Here is a 19,349-nt window from a genome sequence, read left to right as displayed (position 1 = left end):
CAATGGACAGATCTGCACTGCAGCTTTATTTTGTGTGGTATATTTAATATAAAATTTTATTAAACTCTTTGAAAATTTGCCCCCTTAAGGGGTTAGGTTAAATAGCCTGGATTAGAAAACTGAAATTTTATAATAACAGCTGAAATTCTAGCTTTCCACTTTATTATACTAATATCTCACAGGGGATTCCAGACCAGTAGATGACTTTACATAATATGAATTCAATACTTATCTCCATTATGCAGGTGCATGCTTTAGATTGGATCCTAACAAACTCATGTCTCAGGTCTTTTTTTGAGGACTATTGGGTTTTTTTTTTCTTTCATCGAAATTTCAAAAATAAAATTAATTGTTAATGAAAAAATTGCATGATGATTGTTATTTAGAATTTTAAATATTGACTTTCAGAATAGAAAAATATATTTTTGAATGATTGGTTGGAGCATTTATCATAAAATATGGAACTCCTCAAGCAGAGTCTGGAACAGTGCAACCTAGTCAAACACATGAACATTTCTGCAGCAGAGCAATAAATATTTATATAAAGTGGAATAAATAGAGACTTTAAATTGCCTCAAATCAGCTAATTTCCAGTTCTTCTGCCAAATTAACTTGAAGCCAAACATTCAGTTTTCAGAGCTTTTTGAATTTTGAACTTGTGTATTTGAGATTTCAGATTTCATAGCTTGGTGGCCTCAGATGCTTGGTTCATATTCTTGGGTGTTTATTCCCTCTGCTTCCTCAGTTACTTCATCTTCAATGTGAAGATAATTGTAGAACTTACCTCATTGGTTTTTATAAAGTACAATATGTTCATATTAATACAATGCTTAAAACAGCACCTGATTATAATGACTGCTATGTAAATCCTGTTTTATAATATCTACTTCATTTAACTTTATTTATTTATTTATTTGTTTATTTATTTATTTATTTATTTATGATAGTCACACAGAGAGAGAGAGAGGGCAGAGACATAGGCAGAGGGAGAAGCAGGCTCCATACACCGGGAGCCTGATGTGGGATTCGATCCTGGGTCTCCAGGATCGCGCCCTGGGCCATAGGCAGGCGCCAAATTGCTGCTCCACCCAGGGATCCCATACTTCATTTAAATTAGGATCAGAAAAGAACAAGTTTTCAGTGAATTAAATTCTGTTCTCTGTATAAACAAAAGTTGTGGCAAGTTTTAACATCCCAAGTTTTAAGGCACTTATCCAGTCTGCAGGCATTTTCTACCCTTATGTTTTCCCTCTCACATGGCTGAGTCGGGAGAATGGACAAACAGAGCTGAGGGAGATCTGTTCATATCAGTCTATGCTATTGCCAGTAGAAGTTTAGATAGAAAAGAGGTTTAAGTTATGACCAAAATAGCATCCTAAAAATGAGATTACCTTCCTTATTTAGAGAAAAGTTGATGAATGATCTCCCTGGAAGTGGATCTCTCTTAGGATCAAGATAGTGATATTTAAAAAAACAAAACATGACTCATATGAAGTGGTGTCAGCATGAGCCAGACAGCCCAAGAACACCATCCTTGCCAAGCTCCACAGGACAAAATGCCCCCAGGCATAGTTTATATTTTTCTTTACTGGCTTAGGTATGGGAGGTGAGGTAGAGATGAGCTCCTCACTCTCCTAAACTACCTCCTACTCCTGGGGAAAATAAACCAAAGATTGTTTTGAAGGATAAAGGCAAGGAATCATGCATTCTTTTGTCATGAGCTTCCTCAGACATGGAACCCATCTGGCCCTGGAACACAGAGTTCTAGCAGCCTTGGCTTCCATAGTCATTCCTGGATGGTCACGACCCTCTTTTCACTTCCTTAATCCTTTCTCTAGTTTAGGACCCCATGTTTCATATATTTATATCAGTGTTGACATGATTTCAATGAACTACTTGAAGATATTTCATATCTTCCGGCAACTTTTGAAACTTGTGAGTTCATTTATAGAATTTATGCATTTTTTATCTTTTTATAACAAAATTTTAGCAATGAAGCATATCACAGGGAACATATATAAGTGTTATGATAGGCTATAATTGTGAGACACCTGTGCACAGTGCTTTGCAGTGAGATTTTTGTGATCCTGTCCTCTAGTATCCTAGATAACTGAGATTTTTGAGAAAGCTACCAATACTGAGAAACTAACTCCATCAAATGATAGTGCATTACTAAAAACGAGTTCTTTAAATAGATAATTCCTTAAGAAGGTTTTTGATGCTCAGTGGATATGGGCTATATGAAATAATACTCTATTTTACAAAGCCAGGTTATATAATAATACGCCTGACACTTACTGTCCTGAATTTTCAACATTCCATAATGTTCCCAAGAGGAATAGTTCTCTGACTTCATTTAGTAGGAAGGTTGCTGAGGGAGAAAATATGTTCCTCTCCCTATTTTGAGTAAGAACAGACAGAGGTCTGTGGAAGGCTTTCTGCTGCATCATGGGTAAGGAGATTGTACTAAACAATCTATAAGAAGTAATAAAAGTGCTATTTTTTTTAAAATAAAAGAAAAACATTTCATTTGCTAACAGGAGAAAAAAAATTCTTCTGGGGAAGACGTTAGAAGTAATCTTTCTCATGAACATGAATTTGTTTTATTTACTTGACCTTTATAATGTCATAAACATAGTTCTTATGTGCCTGCAATTTCTCAGTCCTTCCTATTTTCCTCCCTTAGCTGTGCTAAATCTCATCACTGACTTCACCTGGAACTCTAGGGATTTCTATAATGTATTCCTAATTCCTGTATGAACCTTTCTGTGTTCTAGTACCTGATACATACTAGTAATCATTTTACAACCTTTGCTTTTTAAAACATTTTTGGATAGCCTTTCTATTTCAGATCCAGGAATCTGTACGAAACCACAGAGGTTATATTGCTTTTGAACTAAAGGTTTTTGGTTTGTGGAATTTCCTTCAACTGGAGACATGTATGAGTCTGTGGTTCTAGTGTTTTCCCAGTTTTATAATATCCTACTTGTTTGTTTTCAGTTTCAAAGCTGGAGAATTTACCATTAATTTCCATATTTTATAAAGGACTAATTTTTTCTTTCCTTTTTTTTTTCTCCAGTTGAAAGAGACAAGGATTTTTCTCACCAGCGAAGGCATTACAAAGAATTCCGATTTGATCTGACTCAAATTCCTCATGGGGAAGCAGTGACAGCTGCTGAATTCCGGATATACAAGGACCAGAGCAATAGTCGATTTGAAAATGAGACGATTAAGATTAGCATATATCAGATCATCAAGGAATACACAAATAGGTAATGACTTTATATCTAACTTACTATGCAAACAAAGGTTAATTGTAGTAAAAATCCATTGATAACCTATATGATCTATCAAATTATGTCTTCTTTGGATGTAGTGATATTGAAAACCAGGTATAGACCCATTGAAAGTAAGCATAATTGATATGAAAAGTGCTTTCTACATTCCCTAGCTTTTCCTTCCTCCTGACACAAATCTGAGTACAAGATGGTCTTATGTTTCCCCATATTTGCTTTGCAGGCCCTTGTCTCTTTTTGTAAATGAGAAAATTTTCATTTTAGTCTGCACACATAAAATTGATAATTAAAATGATTTAAATAACTTGGTATTTTGTAAGTTAGAGAAGAGCAGCTTTATTTCTTTCTGGCATAAGTATAAATTACATCTGTGTTGTTATGTGTATTTTGTTGTAAGGCATTACATTTGCAATAGTTTCTGAGCATTAACCTGTATGTCTTCTGTTTATAAAATGGTTAATTCAAAATGGTGCAAAAATGGACAGTGACAGAAATACTACATATATGAAAACTTCAGCTGATAATTACCACAAATGAATCATCAAATAGAATAGTTGAAAAGAAAGCTTAGTGGAGTTCTCTGACCTTTCACTTGGTGAAGAAATCTCTTGGGCAACACCTTTATAGGTAATTAGCCACCTTTGTTGGACAGCTTTTCAATTGTTTTTTTTTTTTTAGCTCTTATTGGTATATCATATTGAGGTGATAATCTGTCTCTAGTAACTTCCAATAATTAGATCTAGATCTTCGCTTTGGTGAAATAGTATATCTTTCTTTGATGAGACAGATATTTAAAGACAACTATCTTGTCTTCTCCAAGGCTGCTCCCTCTCCTTGTTGAATATTTCTAGTCCCCGATATTTAGATTTTTCCTGGTCTTTGAGAGTGCCAGGGTTCCCAATGGGTGCTCATGGGACAATAGCCCTTTGCAATGCTCAATGAAGAAAAAAGAATAAAAAGCTTCTGAGGTCAAATGCATTTGAAAACCCTACCTGTTAGACCATTCTCTAGGAGATTCACAATGCACATCAGAATATTAAAGTCTTGGAGATGCTTTATAGTAAAGTAACCTAATCTTCCTCAAAATTATTTGACTACGGAATCTTTTCCTTGGGGTGCATAATATTTAATACCCGTGAAACACTGTTTCAGCTGGACATACCTTAATAAGTGCTGATCTTATTTTAAGAGCAGTAATTCGAAGGCAGAAAAATCTGTGTTCCTTTCTCAGCTTGAACACTTACTAGCTATTTGTCTATTGGTGGATTTTTGTTTGTTTAAATCTCAATCCAGTCTTTTCATTTATAAAATGAATATACCAAGTTTTTTTTAAGATTATTTATTTATTCATGAGACACACACACACACAGAGAGAGAGAGAGAAAGAGAGAGAGAGAGAGAGAGAGAGAGAAGCAGAGACATAGGCAGAGTTCTCTCCCATGCAGGGAGCCAGAAGTGGAACTCCATCCCAGTACTCCAGGTTCACGCCCTGACCCAAAGGCAGACGCTTAACCACTGAGCCACTCAGGCGTCCCAATACCAAGTTTTTTGGTTTGTTTGTTTTTGTCAGAGACAGAGCCTGGCATAGTACATTATTTTTAAAATACTAAATAATGATGATGTATTTTAAAATTAAGTGATCAGAGGGGTGCCTGGTTGTCTCAGTCTGTTGAGCATCTGCCTTCAGCTCGAGTCATAATCCTAGGGTCCTGGGATCGAGTCCTGTATAGAAGTAGGGAGTCTGCTCTATTAAATATAAAATCCAAGAAAATGAGATTAAGTGAGGAGAATTAAAAGTTATACTTCAAATATTATTTAATTATATTGCCATAGTAACAAATATTTTATTTATAATTTTCTTTTTCTATTTGTTTCTACCCTTGGACTGTGAGCTCTTTAAAGAAAGGATAATGTCTTAAGTAAGTTTTTTTTTTTTTTAATCCTCAGCACTAATTTGCTTGTTAGGAATTAAAATTTTGAAATTATATTACCCAGGATTGGGATAATACTCAACATATCTTAAAATACTTGAATTATCTCCATTTTTGGTCATTCACAATATTTATGCATAAAGAATTTGTACTTGGTTATTTCATATCCCGAGTGTTTTTTTTTTTTTTTTTTTTTTTTTTTTTTTTTTTTTTTTTACCAGTGCACCAGTCTCTATCCTCTGGAGTATACTTACTGATTGTTTCAATATAGATACAGACCTTACAATGATCACAATTTAAAGTCCTGACTTTTACTTAAGTCTATCATTGTATATGTGTAGGATATTTTTGAATGTTATCCACTGAACTAGCCATCCATTTTGCTTTCTTTCACCTCTTTTCTCTAAGTTTGTGAACTACATGACTTAAGACATAATAAGCATAATAGAAATAAAGGACTACCAGAAGAGATTATAGATAATAATTTAGAGACTCCTTCCTGATGAACCCTTGCTGATTTTTATGAACAATACATTTAGGAATATTTTTGGATGCTGATAGTTAGCTTATCAGACTTCACAGTTTTGAGAATTTCAACTTTAAAAAAATGGGACATTTGTTTATTTTGAAACCTTGCTATTTTTCTATACCTGATTTGAAAAATACTACTCTCAGTGTTTCTACACCTACATCTGCATGCTTTTTCAGTACTCTTGAGTATAATTTGGCTAAGTCTTTACTTATTTTAACATGTGTTTAAATCTATTCTAGATCCAGGATTTCCTAATATCCTTAATATTTTCCCTAAGTCTTTGAGAAACAATTTCTAACATCTAAAGTGCATGTATGTCTTCAATTGATACTCTCTTGGCTTGTCATTCTAAACTCTAGGATGGTATAAATTGTATAGGTTGCTATCCACCTTACTAAATAGCATTTGTAAAAGTTCAATTCAGTAAATTCAATTCCATATTAATTCAATCCTCTTAATTTGACTTTCTGGAAATCTACTATCATGTATTGTTGCTGAACCATCCTGTAGGTTTATGCTATACTTACTAGTTTCTGTGAGTTTTGTTTTTGCTAATGTGTCTAGAATTTCTACCAGTTATCTTTTTCAATCTCTGAAACATACAAACTCATGCATGTATTTCAATTTTATGTACTATTGATCAGCTGAGAGAATCATGCATGTATCTCAATTTTATATAGTGTTGATCTGCTGAGAGAATCTTTGGCAAAATGCTTTCCTTGTCTTTGAAATAGGCATTTATCCATTAATGGAGTTTCTTTAATCAGCAGTGTACAAAAATTCAGTCCTGTGCCCTGTCTTTGTCTATACATCCAGGATTCACTTTTTGCACTCCACTTTTTGTTCCAAAGAAATATATAAATATATTTAAGGGGTGCATGACATAGAAACAGTAAATGTGCCTCTTAGAATATTTCAGGTTTCTTTTCTTTTTTTTAAAATTTTTATTTATTTATGATAGTCAGAGAGAGAGAGAGAGAGAGGCAGAGACATAGGCAGAGGGAGAAGAAGCAGGCTCCATGCACCGGGAGCCTGACGTGGGATTCAATCCGGTCTCAGGATCGCGCCCTGGGCCAAAGGCAGGCGCTAAACTGCTGCGCCACCCAGGGATCCCCAGGTTTCTTTTCTTTTTCTTTCTTTTTTTTAAATATATATTTCAGGTTTCTATGTAGGCTTTTAGCCACCATAGAAAACAGTAATGTATAGCAATAACAGCATGGACTTTGGAATTTCTCCATGGGGAAATTGGTGTATACCTTAGGGTTTCAGTTTACAAATATGAAAAGAATAAAAGCAATAATAAGTATTTCAAAACAATAAAAATATTTCAGGTGATTTGGGAAGAACTAGTGATTATCACAGTACAAAGACCATAGTTGATACTTTATAAATATATTGGTCAATATATACTCGCATAGCTCCATAGGAGCATCTGTTTTATTTAAGTTTAGAGGATTGTATACATAAGGTAAACAAAAATAGGTGGTTATTATAGTACTAATAGTTCCCATTTACTGACACCAGTTTTTATGTGATGATAAAGTAAGTAATATGATGCCAGGTGCATTTACTTAATGTAAAAATCACCTGATCTTTGATTCAATAAAGGAATTGGTACATTTTTAAGTTTAATGAATATCACCCAGTTTAAGTTAATGAATCAGTTTAAGTTAATGAATATCACCCAACTTAACAGTAACACCATGGAAGCTCTCTGTGAACTTGTCCCTGACAGCAAATGTTAAATAAATAATTAAATTCTTCTTTGAAATTTGATATAGGAGACTACTTATTTATAAATTTTACAGAAATATCAGAGATGTAGACAAATTGGACAAAGAGTCACATATAAAAGTTTATTACAGTATTTTTGTTTCAAGCATATAAACTGAGGAGATTTTAGTGTTAAATAGAAGGTAAAAAGTCACACTTCATTTTTTGGAAAATAGAGATGTATACTTTATATAGCAAGTCGAAATTGTGTTTTAAGGATATTTTATAACAGTAGAAGGTTCTCAGATTATAACATTAATTTACTAAAGTATGAGACTAATTATGCTTATTTTAAGTAAATTCACGTGGAAAACAAATTGAAAGGAAGCACTCAGTGTTTATTGGAGGCTTGTGGATTTGAAATTTTAATTCCTACCCCTTTGTATACACTCTAAATTTTTATAACCAACATTATTTCTATAATCAGAAACAAGCATAATTATAGTTGAGAGAGAGAGACAATAATGAAACAACTTCATGCTACACATTTCTTTATAAAATAGCCTTTCCAACTCCTTGAGATAGAGGCAGGCAAAAACCAAACCAAAATGAAAGTAAACAAAACATTAGCATTTAACAATAAGTGGCTCTTATTTTTAATTAAGCCATGGAAGTCTTTTCTTCCCATAGAAAATGAAGTAGATAAATAAATATATATCTTTTCTTTCCTTTATACTATGGGAAGTTTTTTGGCCAACTAGAAACCTTGATTTTAATTCTCTGAAAGTGGGGAGGAACAGATTAAAAATACTTCATTTATATATCATGTGATCACAATTAAAATAGAATTTCGATTTTAAAAAGTGCTTTTGAACTGGGCGTTATCTGTAAATGATGAATCACTGGATTCTACTCCTGAAACCAATATTATGCTATATGTTAACTAGCTAGAATTTAAATAAAAACTAAAAAAAAGTACTTTTGAAATCCAATTATTATTATATTTTGCTTAGTATTGTTTATCTATGGCTTCATATATTTCTTAAATCAAGATCTAAAATGGAAGTTGGAAAAGAAACTAATACTTCTGGCCATTTTCAAAGCTAGGACCACCTCTTAACATTTCTATGTAAAACTTCTGTCTTCAGACTTGTGGGTTTTATTTACTTAGTGTTTTGAATTAAATTCAGAAACAATCAAAATGTCAGTGCAGACTATATTCTTTAATACAGTGCATTCAACAATGCATATGTGTGTGTGTGTGTGTGTGTGTGTGTGTGTGTGTGTGTGTATTAAACAAACAAGAAGCTCACTTTCCCTAATGTATTATCGAGGAGTGTTATGGTGGGGATTCTTAAGGGAACTAGACTGATGTTTTATAGATATGTTTTATATTCAAGACATTGTCTGATCTAAAAACCATCTAGTATATGAATTTCTTTTTAAAAAATATTTTAATTTATTCATGAGATACACAGAGAGAGAGGCAGAGACACAGGCAGAGGGAGAAGCAGGCTCTCTGTGGGGAGCCGTACATGGGATTCGATCCCAGAACCCCAGGATCACAACCTGAGCTGAACGCAGATGCTCAACCACTGAGCCACCCAGGTGTCCCTAGTAAATGAATTTCTTGACAGTGTTAGGCAATAAACGATTTTTAAAAGACCCATTATGTCATCTCTTTCACATGTATTTATCTTAGTGAGACTTAAAAGTCTTAAAATAATATATTCCAGTTCTACCATTGCTCCCCTCCCCCATTTATTCCTACTCATATTTAAATGTGTGCAATTTAGAGGAGTGTTCTGATATTTATCCAGATTTCTATTTTTCTTGGTACAAAGTTAACACACTTTGCATCATTCCACTTATTTAATCTTCTCATATAAGGCTGACAGCCCCCAATCCTATATAGAAGGCATTGCTCTTCAGTCACACCTCATATATCTGGCATGATTGGGAAATGAGGTTTCCACATGATTGAATTTTCCAGATAATTCGGCTAAGGTCGGCATGCTTTCGCTGAGCGCCTACCATGTAGCAAGCACAAGGGACGTGAGGCCGAGTAAATAAAATCTCAAAAGCTCATAGCCTGAGGGCCAGGGGCTGTGGTGGGCCCACCGCACACAGACTTTAATAACTGGAATACAACGTGCTAAGCACTATGATGTAAGTATGCACGAAGTGTGGTGGAAACACAAACGAAGGGGAAATTAATTCTTCATGTGGGAAGGTGAGGGACCTTCAGGGAAGCCACTGAGAGGAGTGCACCCTTGAGCTGGGCCTTTCAAGATGAGTGGACATTTTCTATAGCCAAAGGGAGAGGAGGGGGAAGGGGAGAAAGAGGGCCAGAGAGAGACACAGAGAGAGGGGTGTGTCCTAGAAGAACTATTCCTGAGTAGTAAAATGTTTAAATGTATAAAGAATTAGAAAAGACAAAGCTATCAATGCCAGTATTACTACTACTAAGAACAGCAGCCAACAGTTATCCATTTAACGGGCACTCACCATGTGTCTGGCACTGTGTAAGTGCTGTCCTTGAATTATTTTTTTTCACATATAGAGGCCCACATATGTGTATATATGTATAAATGTGCTATGTATAATTCAACCTTTTCCTCATGTTCTACTCTGAATATGAATTTTTGTAGTCCATTGTAAAAACATTTTAAGCTAGCCTGCTCGATGTCATTAGCCACCTTCACTACTTGGATATATTTAGTTAAGCTGTCATCATTCCAGTTCACAGTCAGCTTCAAATTTACATCATCTCCCCCATCCTGCTTCTCTAAGATTTGTGATTCTTCTGTGGACATACTTCAGAATGTACACTGACAATTTCCACTCAGGAAGATTTCATGGGCTCTTGAGAGCAGTATAGCAGAGCAAGATGCTGGATGCTTGATGCCGTTTTCTCTAAGTATACAGGATAGCATACAAGCATAGCTTGCAGGGGTTTGTGCTCTCTTTCAGTGGTTCTCAACTAGGGCAATTTGGGCCCCAGGGAACATTTAGCAATGTTGGGAGACATTTTTGACTGTCACAATTGGTGAGGGTGAGAGGATGGAGAGCTAATGGAATCCAGTGGGTAGAAATGCTGAGGTAGTGGGAGGCACGATTAAACCTTCTACAATGGACAGGGTAGCTCTTCCACACAATAAAGAATGATCTTTATGTCCATAATGGTGAGATTGAGAAATCCTGCTCTATTTAAAGTGTAAGTTGTAAGTTTAAAAATGGGAATAAAGTGCCGGTAAGTCCATTTTCCTTTGACAAATTTCATATTTGGAATCCTAAGTGTCATAGCATGGAAGAGCTTTTCGAGTTCTAAGAGCTTTGGGGGCATGGCGCTTTGGACACATGGCTCATTGATTAGGAAGAATTAAAAGTGGTTGGATTATCTGTGTAATAGTCTTACTTCTTTGTTTCTTGTTAAATGAGGGAGCTTCCTGTGTGTATATATATATCCAGTAGCACATGTTTAGATTCTCTGAAAGGGAAAATATGGGATGTGTAATGCCAGGAAACCTGTTAAACATTAACAATATCTTGGCAATTAAAAAAAATTCTGCAGAGAGAAAATTGAATTTTCATAGTGGGAATTCAACTTGTTTTTCTATTTTTGTCATGCCTGTGATTCAATTTCATCTAATATTGCTATTTTACCAATTTGCATCTGTACCCTTGAAATGTTAATACAGCACTGAATCAGATATTCTGAAAATTGATGCTCTATGAGACTTATAGAACTTTATTATTTCACATTTATTTTGGTAGGAAAAATCAGTTGCAAATAATCAGCTAAGAGTCAAATTCTAATACTTTTAAGCTAAAGCTGCTTATGAGAGAAACTTGACATAAATTCCAGAGAATATAATTTATTAATTTGTTGTCCTTTGTTAATTTGTTCCATACTAGAGTTGTACATTGGGTTCCTTAAATAGTGTTGTGGTATTTATGTCAAATGCCCAGAGAAAGATATATGCTTTCTCCTTGGGTGGCCATTTTTATATTTTTATTGGGCTTGATAAGCTATTCAAAGGCAAAGGGTGATGGAAGGAGGTGAAATACTTTTAACAGTAGAAATTTTGGAAAAACTAGAGATGTCTTATGGAAGTAGAATAATGCAACCTTTCCTCCAAAATTTATCTCTGTATCTTCCAGACAATTTCTGAAAGCTTTTCTTGATCAGGTTTAGTGCTTGGGGTTAGATTGTAGAATGATTATACTCTTGGTTAACTGTTTCTTCTTTCTATTATATACAATGTATGTGTATACACAAATACACATGCATAAATAGAAGTAATTGAAATCATAACAATCTGAAGAATATTTCTCTTTATCTCTTATTATTGATTATATAAATAATTTTACTTCCTTTTGATGTGTTATCAACTTAATTTTTTTCCTCTAATTGATTTAGGGACAGATTATGGTTTATTATGGATTACATGCATTAATAAATGTTACTAAAGTTAAAGAGAATGAATGTGTACCTATATCCAAAATTTATAAGTACAGGTTATTAAAGAACTTTTGTAGTAATAATTGTGTAAATCACTTCTGATCCTAATTATGCCACCAAGCATAATACATACAACTTATTATATACATACTTAAATGTGATTTGTATTGGTTAAAAAAATAGCAACCATAGTAATTTGCATAGCATTTTGTATTTATGTATCCTTTCATCCTTGCAATATATTTTTGAGATAGATATTATTTTAATCTTTACTTAAAGAAGAAAAAAAACAAGTTCAGACAGGTAATTTATTTTTTATTTTTTTAAAAGATTTTATTTATTTATTCAGAGACACACACAGAGAGAGAGAGAGGCAGAGACACAGGCAGGGGGAGAAGCAGGATCCATGCAGGGAGCCTGACATGGGACTTGATCCCGGGTCTTCAGGATCAGGCCCTGGGTTGAAGGCAGTGCTAAACCGCTGAGCCACCCGGGCTGTCCCAGACAGGTAATTTAAAGGGAATAATTATTCTAAGCAAAGCCTGCATATAGCAAGTTATTGTTGAAATGAAGCAGATACCAACTCCACCTACAACTCCGATTCTTTGCTTTATAAAGGTACACTTATAAAGAGGCTTCTAAGAGGATCCACGAGTTCTATACCTTCTGCTCAAGTAATAAGATACCAATGAGAAATGTTTGTCATATTTAGAAACAAGGAAGATAATTGATTGGCTAATAAGTCTGTGAAACAGTATCCTTGATAAAACAGATTCCAGCAAAAAATGAATGTGAGTTCCTTCCAAAGACTCATACAATACATGTTAGTTTTTCCAATTTCCTTTGCTAAGAAGTAATTTCTTTTATAAACAATTTTAACATGTGAACCCAAGGATAGTGTTATAGAGAGATAACCAAACATATGCTTATTTTGGGAGATTTTCAGTATATTCACATCTCTTCTTGTGTTGAAAATAGTGTGAGATATTTTATCTTCAAATATGAATTTAAGTGGGTCATATAAATATCCTCATGTTTCCTGCATTAACTAAAAATTCCTTTACTTGATTCTGTCTGCCCCTATTGCCCCAAATCCTATTCTATTTTCCTTTTTCTTATCTTAGCCAAACTCACTGATATAAAACTTTGCTTTAAATCTCTTTGCTGGGATGCCTGGGTGGCTCAGCAGTTGAGCGTCTGCCTTTGGCCCATGGCGTGATCCCGGAGTCTCGGGATTGAGTCTCACATTGGGCTTCCTGCAGGGAGCCTGCTTCTTCCTCTGCCTATGTCTCTGCCTCTCTTTCTCTCTCTTTCTGTGTCTCTCATGAATAAATAAATAAAATCTTTAAAAAAAATAAAAAATAAGTACATCTCTTTGCTTTCTTATATTTATTCACTTCTCAATTCCTGCAATTTGATTCCCATAATTCCACTCAACTGATCATCCACCAACAGCCTCCCTGTTACCAAATCTTACGGATTACTTTTTCATTCTTTGATCCTGCCTACCACTTCCTGTTTAATATTTGAAATATCCCAACTAGGGAAGTGTGTTAGTTTGTGAGAGCTGCTATAACAACTTGCCAAAAATGTGGATGGCTTAATATAACAGAAATTTGTCTTCTAACAGTTCTGGAGCCTGGAGGTCCAAAGTCAAGTAGGGCCACATTCCTCCAAAACCTCTACGAGAGGATTCCTGCCTCTTGCAATTTCTGGTAGCCTCAGATGTTCTTTGGTTTATGTCAAAATAATTCTTATCTGCTTTTGTCTTCACATAGTTATCTTCCCTCTGAATGTGTCTATTTATATCTCTTTTTCTTATAAGGAGAGCAGCCATACTGGATTAGCCCCACCCTAATGATCTCATCTCAACTTGATTATAAAGTAAAGACCCTATTTTCAAATAATCACATTTACAGGTGCCAGGGATTAGGACTCCAACATATCGTTTTGGAGGACACAATTCAGTGCATGCCAGAGTATGTGAGTCAGTATTGGATAAGAGAAATAGAATCATGTGACTGATAAAGGATAAAGGACTTACTACAGTGATTTGTCTTTCTGTAATTGTGGGACCTAGTTAAATAGTTCATTTGACACTGTTGCTTCTGCATCTGGTGATAGGTCTGAAGTTTGTAGGACAGGCAACTGGGAAGGGAAATGGAGGTGGAGTAGAGAGCATGAGGAGAATGAAAACTTGGGAGAATAATCTGGAACTCCAAGGACATATTGGAAACCATTCTACTTCTCAGAAAGTCCCAGCTTCAACGATGCGAGTGACCTGAAGGGTAAGCTGGTAAACTTCACCACGAGCTCCACATACCCCTTGCTTAGGATGTGGGGAAGGTGAAGGGGATGAATTGTGGCAGGAGGAATTGTGGGCCAGGATTTGGAGAAACTGATGTTACTGACATCCAGTGGAAGCTGGAAGAGCAGCAGATCCAGTTCCTCACAGTAGGATGCCTGGGTGGCGCAGCGGTTTGGCGCTTGCCTTTGGCCCAGGGCGCGATCCTGGAGACCCGGGATCGAATCCCACGTCGGGCTCCCGGTGCATGGAACCTGCTTCTCCCTCTGCCTATGTCTCTGCCTCTCTCTCTCTCTCTCTCTCTCTCTGTGACTATCATAAATAAATAAAAATCAAAAAAAAAAAAAAAAAACAGTAGGATGAGCCTGCAGATCAGTGACAATGCATGTGTGCAGGAAGAAAACCTGGCACTTTACCAATCTTCCAAGCATAAACTTGGCTGATGCTTCACTTCAACTCCTGCACAAATTTCTTGTATGGCTAACCTTAATACAGAACCAAACAGGGAAGAGAGTTCTCGGAGTTTCAGTTTCCGTTTAGCTGATTTGACAAAGTATAAAGCCACCACAGTCCATCTTTGTCAAACTGACACCAACAGATACATTTTAAAACCATTCATACTTTCCAGAAAATATAGTAGTAAAATCATTCTCTGCTTTTTTTATCTGTCTTTGGATGTTGTTCATTCCTCTCCTACCTGGGTCATATTGCCCCTTTGATATCCTGTCACTTCAATATAAATATGAGGTTAGCTACTATCATAACTACTTATACTAGGTGGTAGGCAGATGGAGAAGGGAAAAAATTGGTTCATATGAGTACTGATACATTAATATCAAAATAAGAAAATAATATAACTATTACCTCACTTCTGTAACTGGTCACATAGTTGTAGCTGGTATTTATAACTTCCTTCTTCTGATATGCATTCCATATCCTTTTTATTTTCACTAAGCACTACTGCCAGTCACTGTTCCTTACCTAGTGAGGTAAATCAGTTATTCATTCTTGAAGTGTCTGGACTATTAGCAGTAATGCCTACATTGAGCTGTAGTTTTCTATTGACTTTTATCATAGGACATGGAAATCCTAAGGAGTATTCCTGGTGATGTCTTATTATTTCAGATATCCTCTTTTCCCATATTGTGGTAGAACCAACCTAGTTTCCTTTTGATAAGTAGGATTGATCAACCCACACATTCTAGCAGCCCTTTACCAGCTTGTTGATTCACTGGCATGAGGACCTCAAAGTGACCATGTGGATGTCTCAATTTCTAACTTAATGGAAACACTGCTAAGGCTACTAATGATACTATCCCACCATTGGGAACTAAGAGCTCTGGATCAACAGAGCCCAACGTTTTGGGGCCATACAGCAAAAATATTGCTAGTTGGATCAGAAAGAGTAAGTAAGAAGAGCTACTCCTGTTTCCACCCCTTGATTTCTAGACTCATGAGGGAGGACTATGAGGGAAATAGTCCTATACTGGTTGCTGATATAGAGCATATAAGACTTCCTCAGGATATTTGTCCATTTTCATAAGATACTGACAACCAACTGGTGGCATAACTGAGTCTTTTTTTTTAAAGTTTTTATTTATTTATTCATGAGAGACACACAAAGAGAGAGAGAAAGAGAGAGAGACAGAGAGAGACAGAGACACAGGCAGAGGGAGAAGCAGGCTCCCTGCAGGGAGCCTGATGTGGGACTGGATCCCGGGACTCCAGAATCAGGCCCTGGGCTAAGGCGGCGCTAAACAGCTGAGCCACCCAGGCTGCCCATAACTGAATCTTTAAAGAGGCCATTTCTCTGTCCTATCAGGCCATCTGCTATAAGGTGATGGGTAATATGGTGAGGCAAGAGAATGCCATGAACATGAGTCTATCTGCACTTCATTTGCTGTTAAATGAACTTTTTGATCATCATCAGCAGCATTAAAATTCCATGGCAGTAAATAAGGCATTCTATAAGTTCATGAATAGTGATTTTGGCAAAAATCTTATGGGCAGAGAAGGAAAATTCATATCCAGAGTGCCTATTCTAATGAGAACAAGTACTGCCCTTCCATGATGTAAGTGGTTCAATACAATTGATCAAATACAAGGTAGCTGTCTAATCCCTCTGGGGAATGATACTGTGAGAATTTATTGTAAGGATCTGACCTTATGCAATTGTGGAAGGTAGTTAAATAGTCTATGTAAGGCTGTTTCTCTGCATTTAATACTGGGCTTAAGGTCTTTAGAGAAGACTGGAAGAAAAGATGGGTGAGTTGGGGAAAGAAGGACAAAATAGAACCTGTGAGAATGATCTGGAAGCTATGAGGACAAATTGCAACCTATCTTCAAACCTCCACTTTCAGTGATACGGAAGATTTCCTTACCTACCACGTATTTCCTCACAGATGTATCCACATGCCTGACCCTGCATTCAGAGAAACTGAACCAGGAGATTTAGTGTATCTGAAGGAGCTAGGCTTAGCTATTGCCTCACACCCAAAAGGTGAACCAGTAGATCTTGACAGTATGCCTAAGCTGTAATAATACTTGATCATATGGAAGTATTCCAAGCACAAATATGGCTACTGCTTCACTTTCACTTACCCAAATTTCTTTTGTGGCCAACCCTACTCTAGAATCTTATGAGGTAGTTAGAGTTTAGTTAAATTGAGTCAATAAATGTTAAAGTGAATGAGTGACTACATGAATGGATGGATGGATGGATGGATGGATTTCCAAAATGTCTCAGGTCAATCCTTGGCTCCAGTTCTACCATCTGTTTGAAGCTGATGACTCAGCCTAAATTTTTGATATTCCAATCTAAAAACCAGTGATCTTTGGTATAAGGAGAGCAATCAAAATACAGTTTGGGACTAAAGGGAGCTGCCATGATATAAGAGAAAGTGTTCTGAAAATGAAATATGGAGAACAAGGATTTGGTCTCCCAAATAATGCAGTAACCATAAGAAATCATTTGATTTTTCTTTAAAATTTTTCAACAATAAAATAACAGTTTGGCTCAGTAATTTATATCCCATTTAGTTTTTGTATTCTTTGATCAATTTTAGTCACCTTCAGAGGTAGAATCCCAGACTAGCTGATTTTACATCAGACATTCTTGGTCATTGTTTTTATTTTAGTTTTACAATGAGAATACTCCCTTTATTCAGGTATTCAGACAATAGAGAAAGTTAACATTTCCAATATTCAAAACTGAATGTACAGTGTGCTACTGGGTATGTTTGCATGCTGTATATACTTGACTATATGGAGAACACATAAACATGATATGATTATATAAAAATGGTATCTGCTTTACCCAAGTAAAAGATACAAAAAATTAGAGGAAGAAATTGAGTATTTACATAATGGACTTGTTTATAAACATAGATATATAATGAATATATTAATAATACAAAAATTACTCATAATTATGCACATATATTTTAATCATGTCATAAAATATTAATACAGTCATATTCCTTTTTTTCCTCTCAGAATATACATGTGAAAACTTTCAAACTTTTTACATGCATGTTTGACATCATGTCTATCACTGTAACCATATTTTGAGTCATATATCACAAAATACTTTTCGATCTGTTATGATGCTGTCATTAGAACTATATTATCAAAAGGACTAGTACATACACACTTTTTTGTTATTGCTGTTTATTTTTAGGCTTTTCTAGATGGATAAATGTTGTATCCACAGTGCAATTTCTGACTCTATGCTTATATAAGTGATTTTTAAGACAATGACTTACAAAGACAGCCAGTTATTGGATTTTCAATATAACACACCCAGGAAGAGTTACTGAATTTCCTTGTGTCTTCTTTTTCTCTGCCTCCTCCTTATCCTCTCTCCCTTGCTCTCACCCTCATTCTGTTCCTTCCCTTATAGTTGTTCTTCCTCTTTTCTCCTTGGTTACTTGTAACCAATTCTATTACTAGCATCTATAAGCATCCCCGAATAGTATCTACTCATGTCATTTGATGGTAATGTGTCTCCCCAAATAATACTTTCCCAAATTTCATAGGTCAAAATTTTCTCATTCCATTCATCTTTATTTTCAGATGAGTCATAAGAATGATGACAATTCAAAGTTCACTGAATTTTGGCTCCTGCTGTTCCATCCTTAGTGAAGTACTACCCTTCCTACCCTTCTGGTATTTTGAGACTCCTAAGGCACATATGCAAAACTCTTTCCTCAGTAAATTGAAAAGTGGTAAAATTATAAATCAGTATTTACAGTCCACCAATTCCCCATGACTAGAGATGTTTAAGGCTCTGGTCATGATTAAAGTAAGATCTGCTCAAAATATATTTGTACCAAACTATAAATATATCTACATACATACATATTATTCACCTTAAGTAACTATTTTTAATATATTTATATATTTCACAAGCTAGAAGTCTATATACATGCTATAAATACTTTATCTGTTAGATATAACTCTGTGTTTAATAACCGAATGATGACTTCATTTATCTGTATAAGAAATTATTATGCTAATTTATATTGTAGTCTAGATAAATATTCAAATTCCTTCTGAAAAAGAAAATACAAATGTTAGTGATTATGAATTATTTTAATCAGTATAAATTTACTTTCACATATTTGTTTTTGAAAACATTTCAATATGATAATTGCTATAACATAAAAAAAACCCACAGAACATTCACATCCAGAAAAATTTCTACCTATAAAAAATATATTTTGAAATAGTGTTATGGGTTGACTTGTGCTCCCCTCTCTCCCCAATTTATATATTGAAGTCTGAGTTCCCAGTACCTCAGAATGTGACCTTATTTGGAAATAACTAAAGAGACAATTAAAATGAGGCATTAGGGTGTCCTTTTAAGAAGGGGAAACTGGAGGCATCTGAGTGGCTCAGTGGTTGAGTGTCTGCCTTAAGCTCAGGTCATAATCTTGGGATGGAATCCCACATCAGGCCCCCTCAGGGAGCCTACTTATCCCTCAGCCTGTGTCTCTGCCTCTCTTTGTCTCTTATGAATAAATAAAAACCTTAAAAAAAGGAGGGGGGGAATTTGGACACAGAGAGACACACACACAGAGAAGATGATATGAAGACACAAGGAAAA

At 35.3% G+C, this 19,349-nt stretch overlaps 1 protein-coding gene across 1 annotated transcript in view; it reads left to right on the top strand.

Moving 5' to 3' along the window:
• BMP5 (bone morphogenetic protein 5) overlaps nt 1-19,349 on the top strand; it is a 114,405-nt gene that overhangs the window by 54,242 nt on the left and 40,814 nt on the right. Inside the window, exon 2 of the mRNA XM_055330452.1 lies at nt 3,080-3,272. Within this exon, the coding sequence (XP_055186427.1) occupies nt 3,080-3,272 (193 nt within the window). The remainder of the gene's footprint in view (nt 1-3,079; nt 3,273-19,349) is intronic.

This window comes from Nyctereutes procyonoides, unplaced genomic scaffold (assembly GCF_905146905.1).
Source record: "Nyctereutes procyonoides isolate TBG_1078 unplaced genomic scaffold, NYPRO_anot_genome, whole genome shotgun sequence".
In the NCBI taxonomy this organism is placed as follows: Eukaryota; Metazoa; Chordata; class Mammalia; order Carnivora; family Canidae; genus Nyctereutes; species Nyctereutes procyonoides.
The sequence above is the reverse complement of the archived record's forward strand: the minus strand, read 5'-3'. Positions and strand labels throughout refer to the sequence as shown.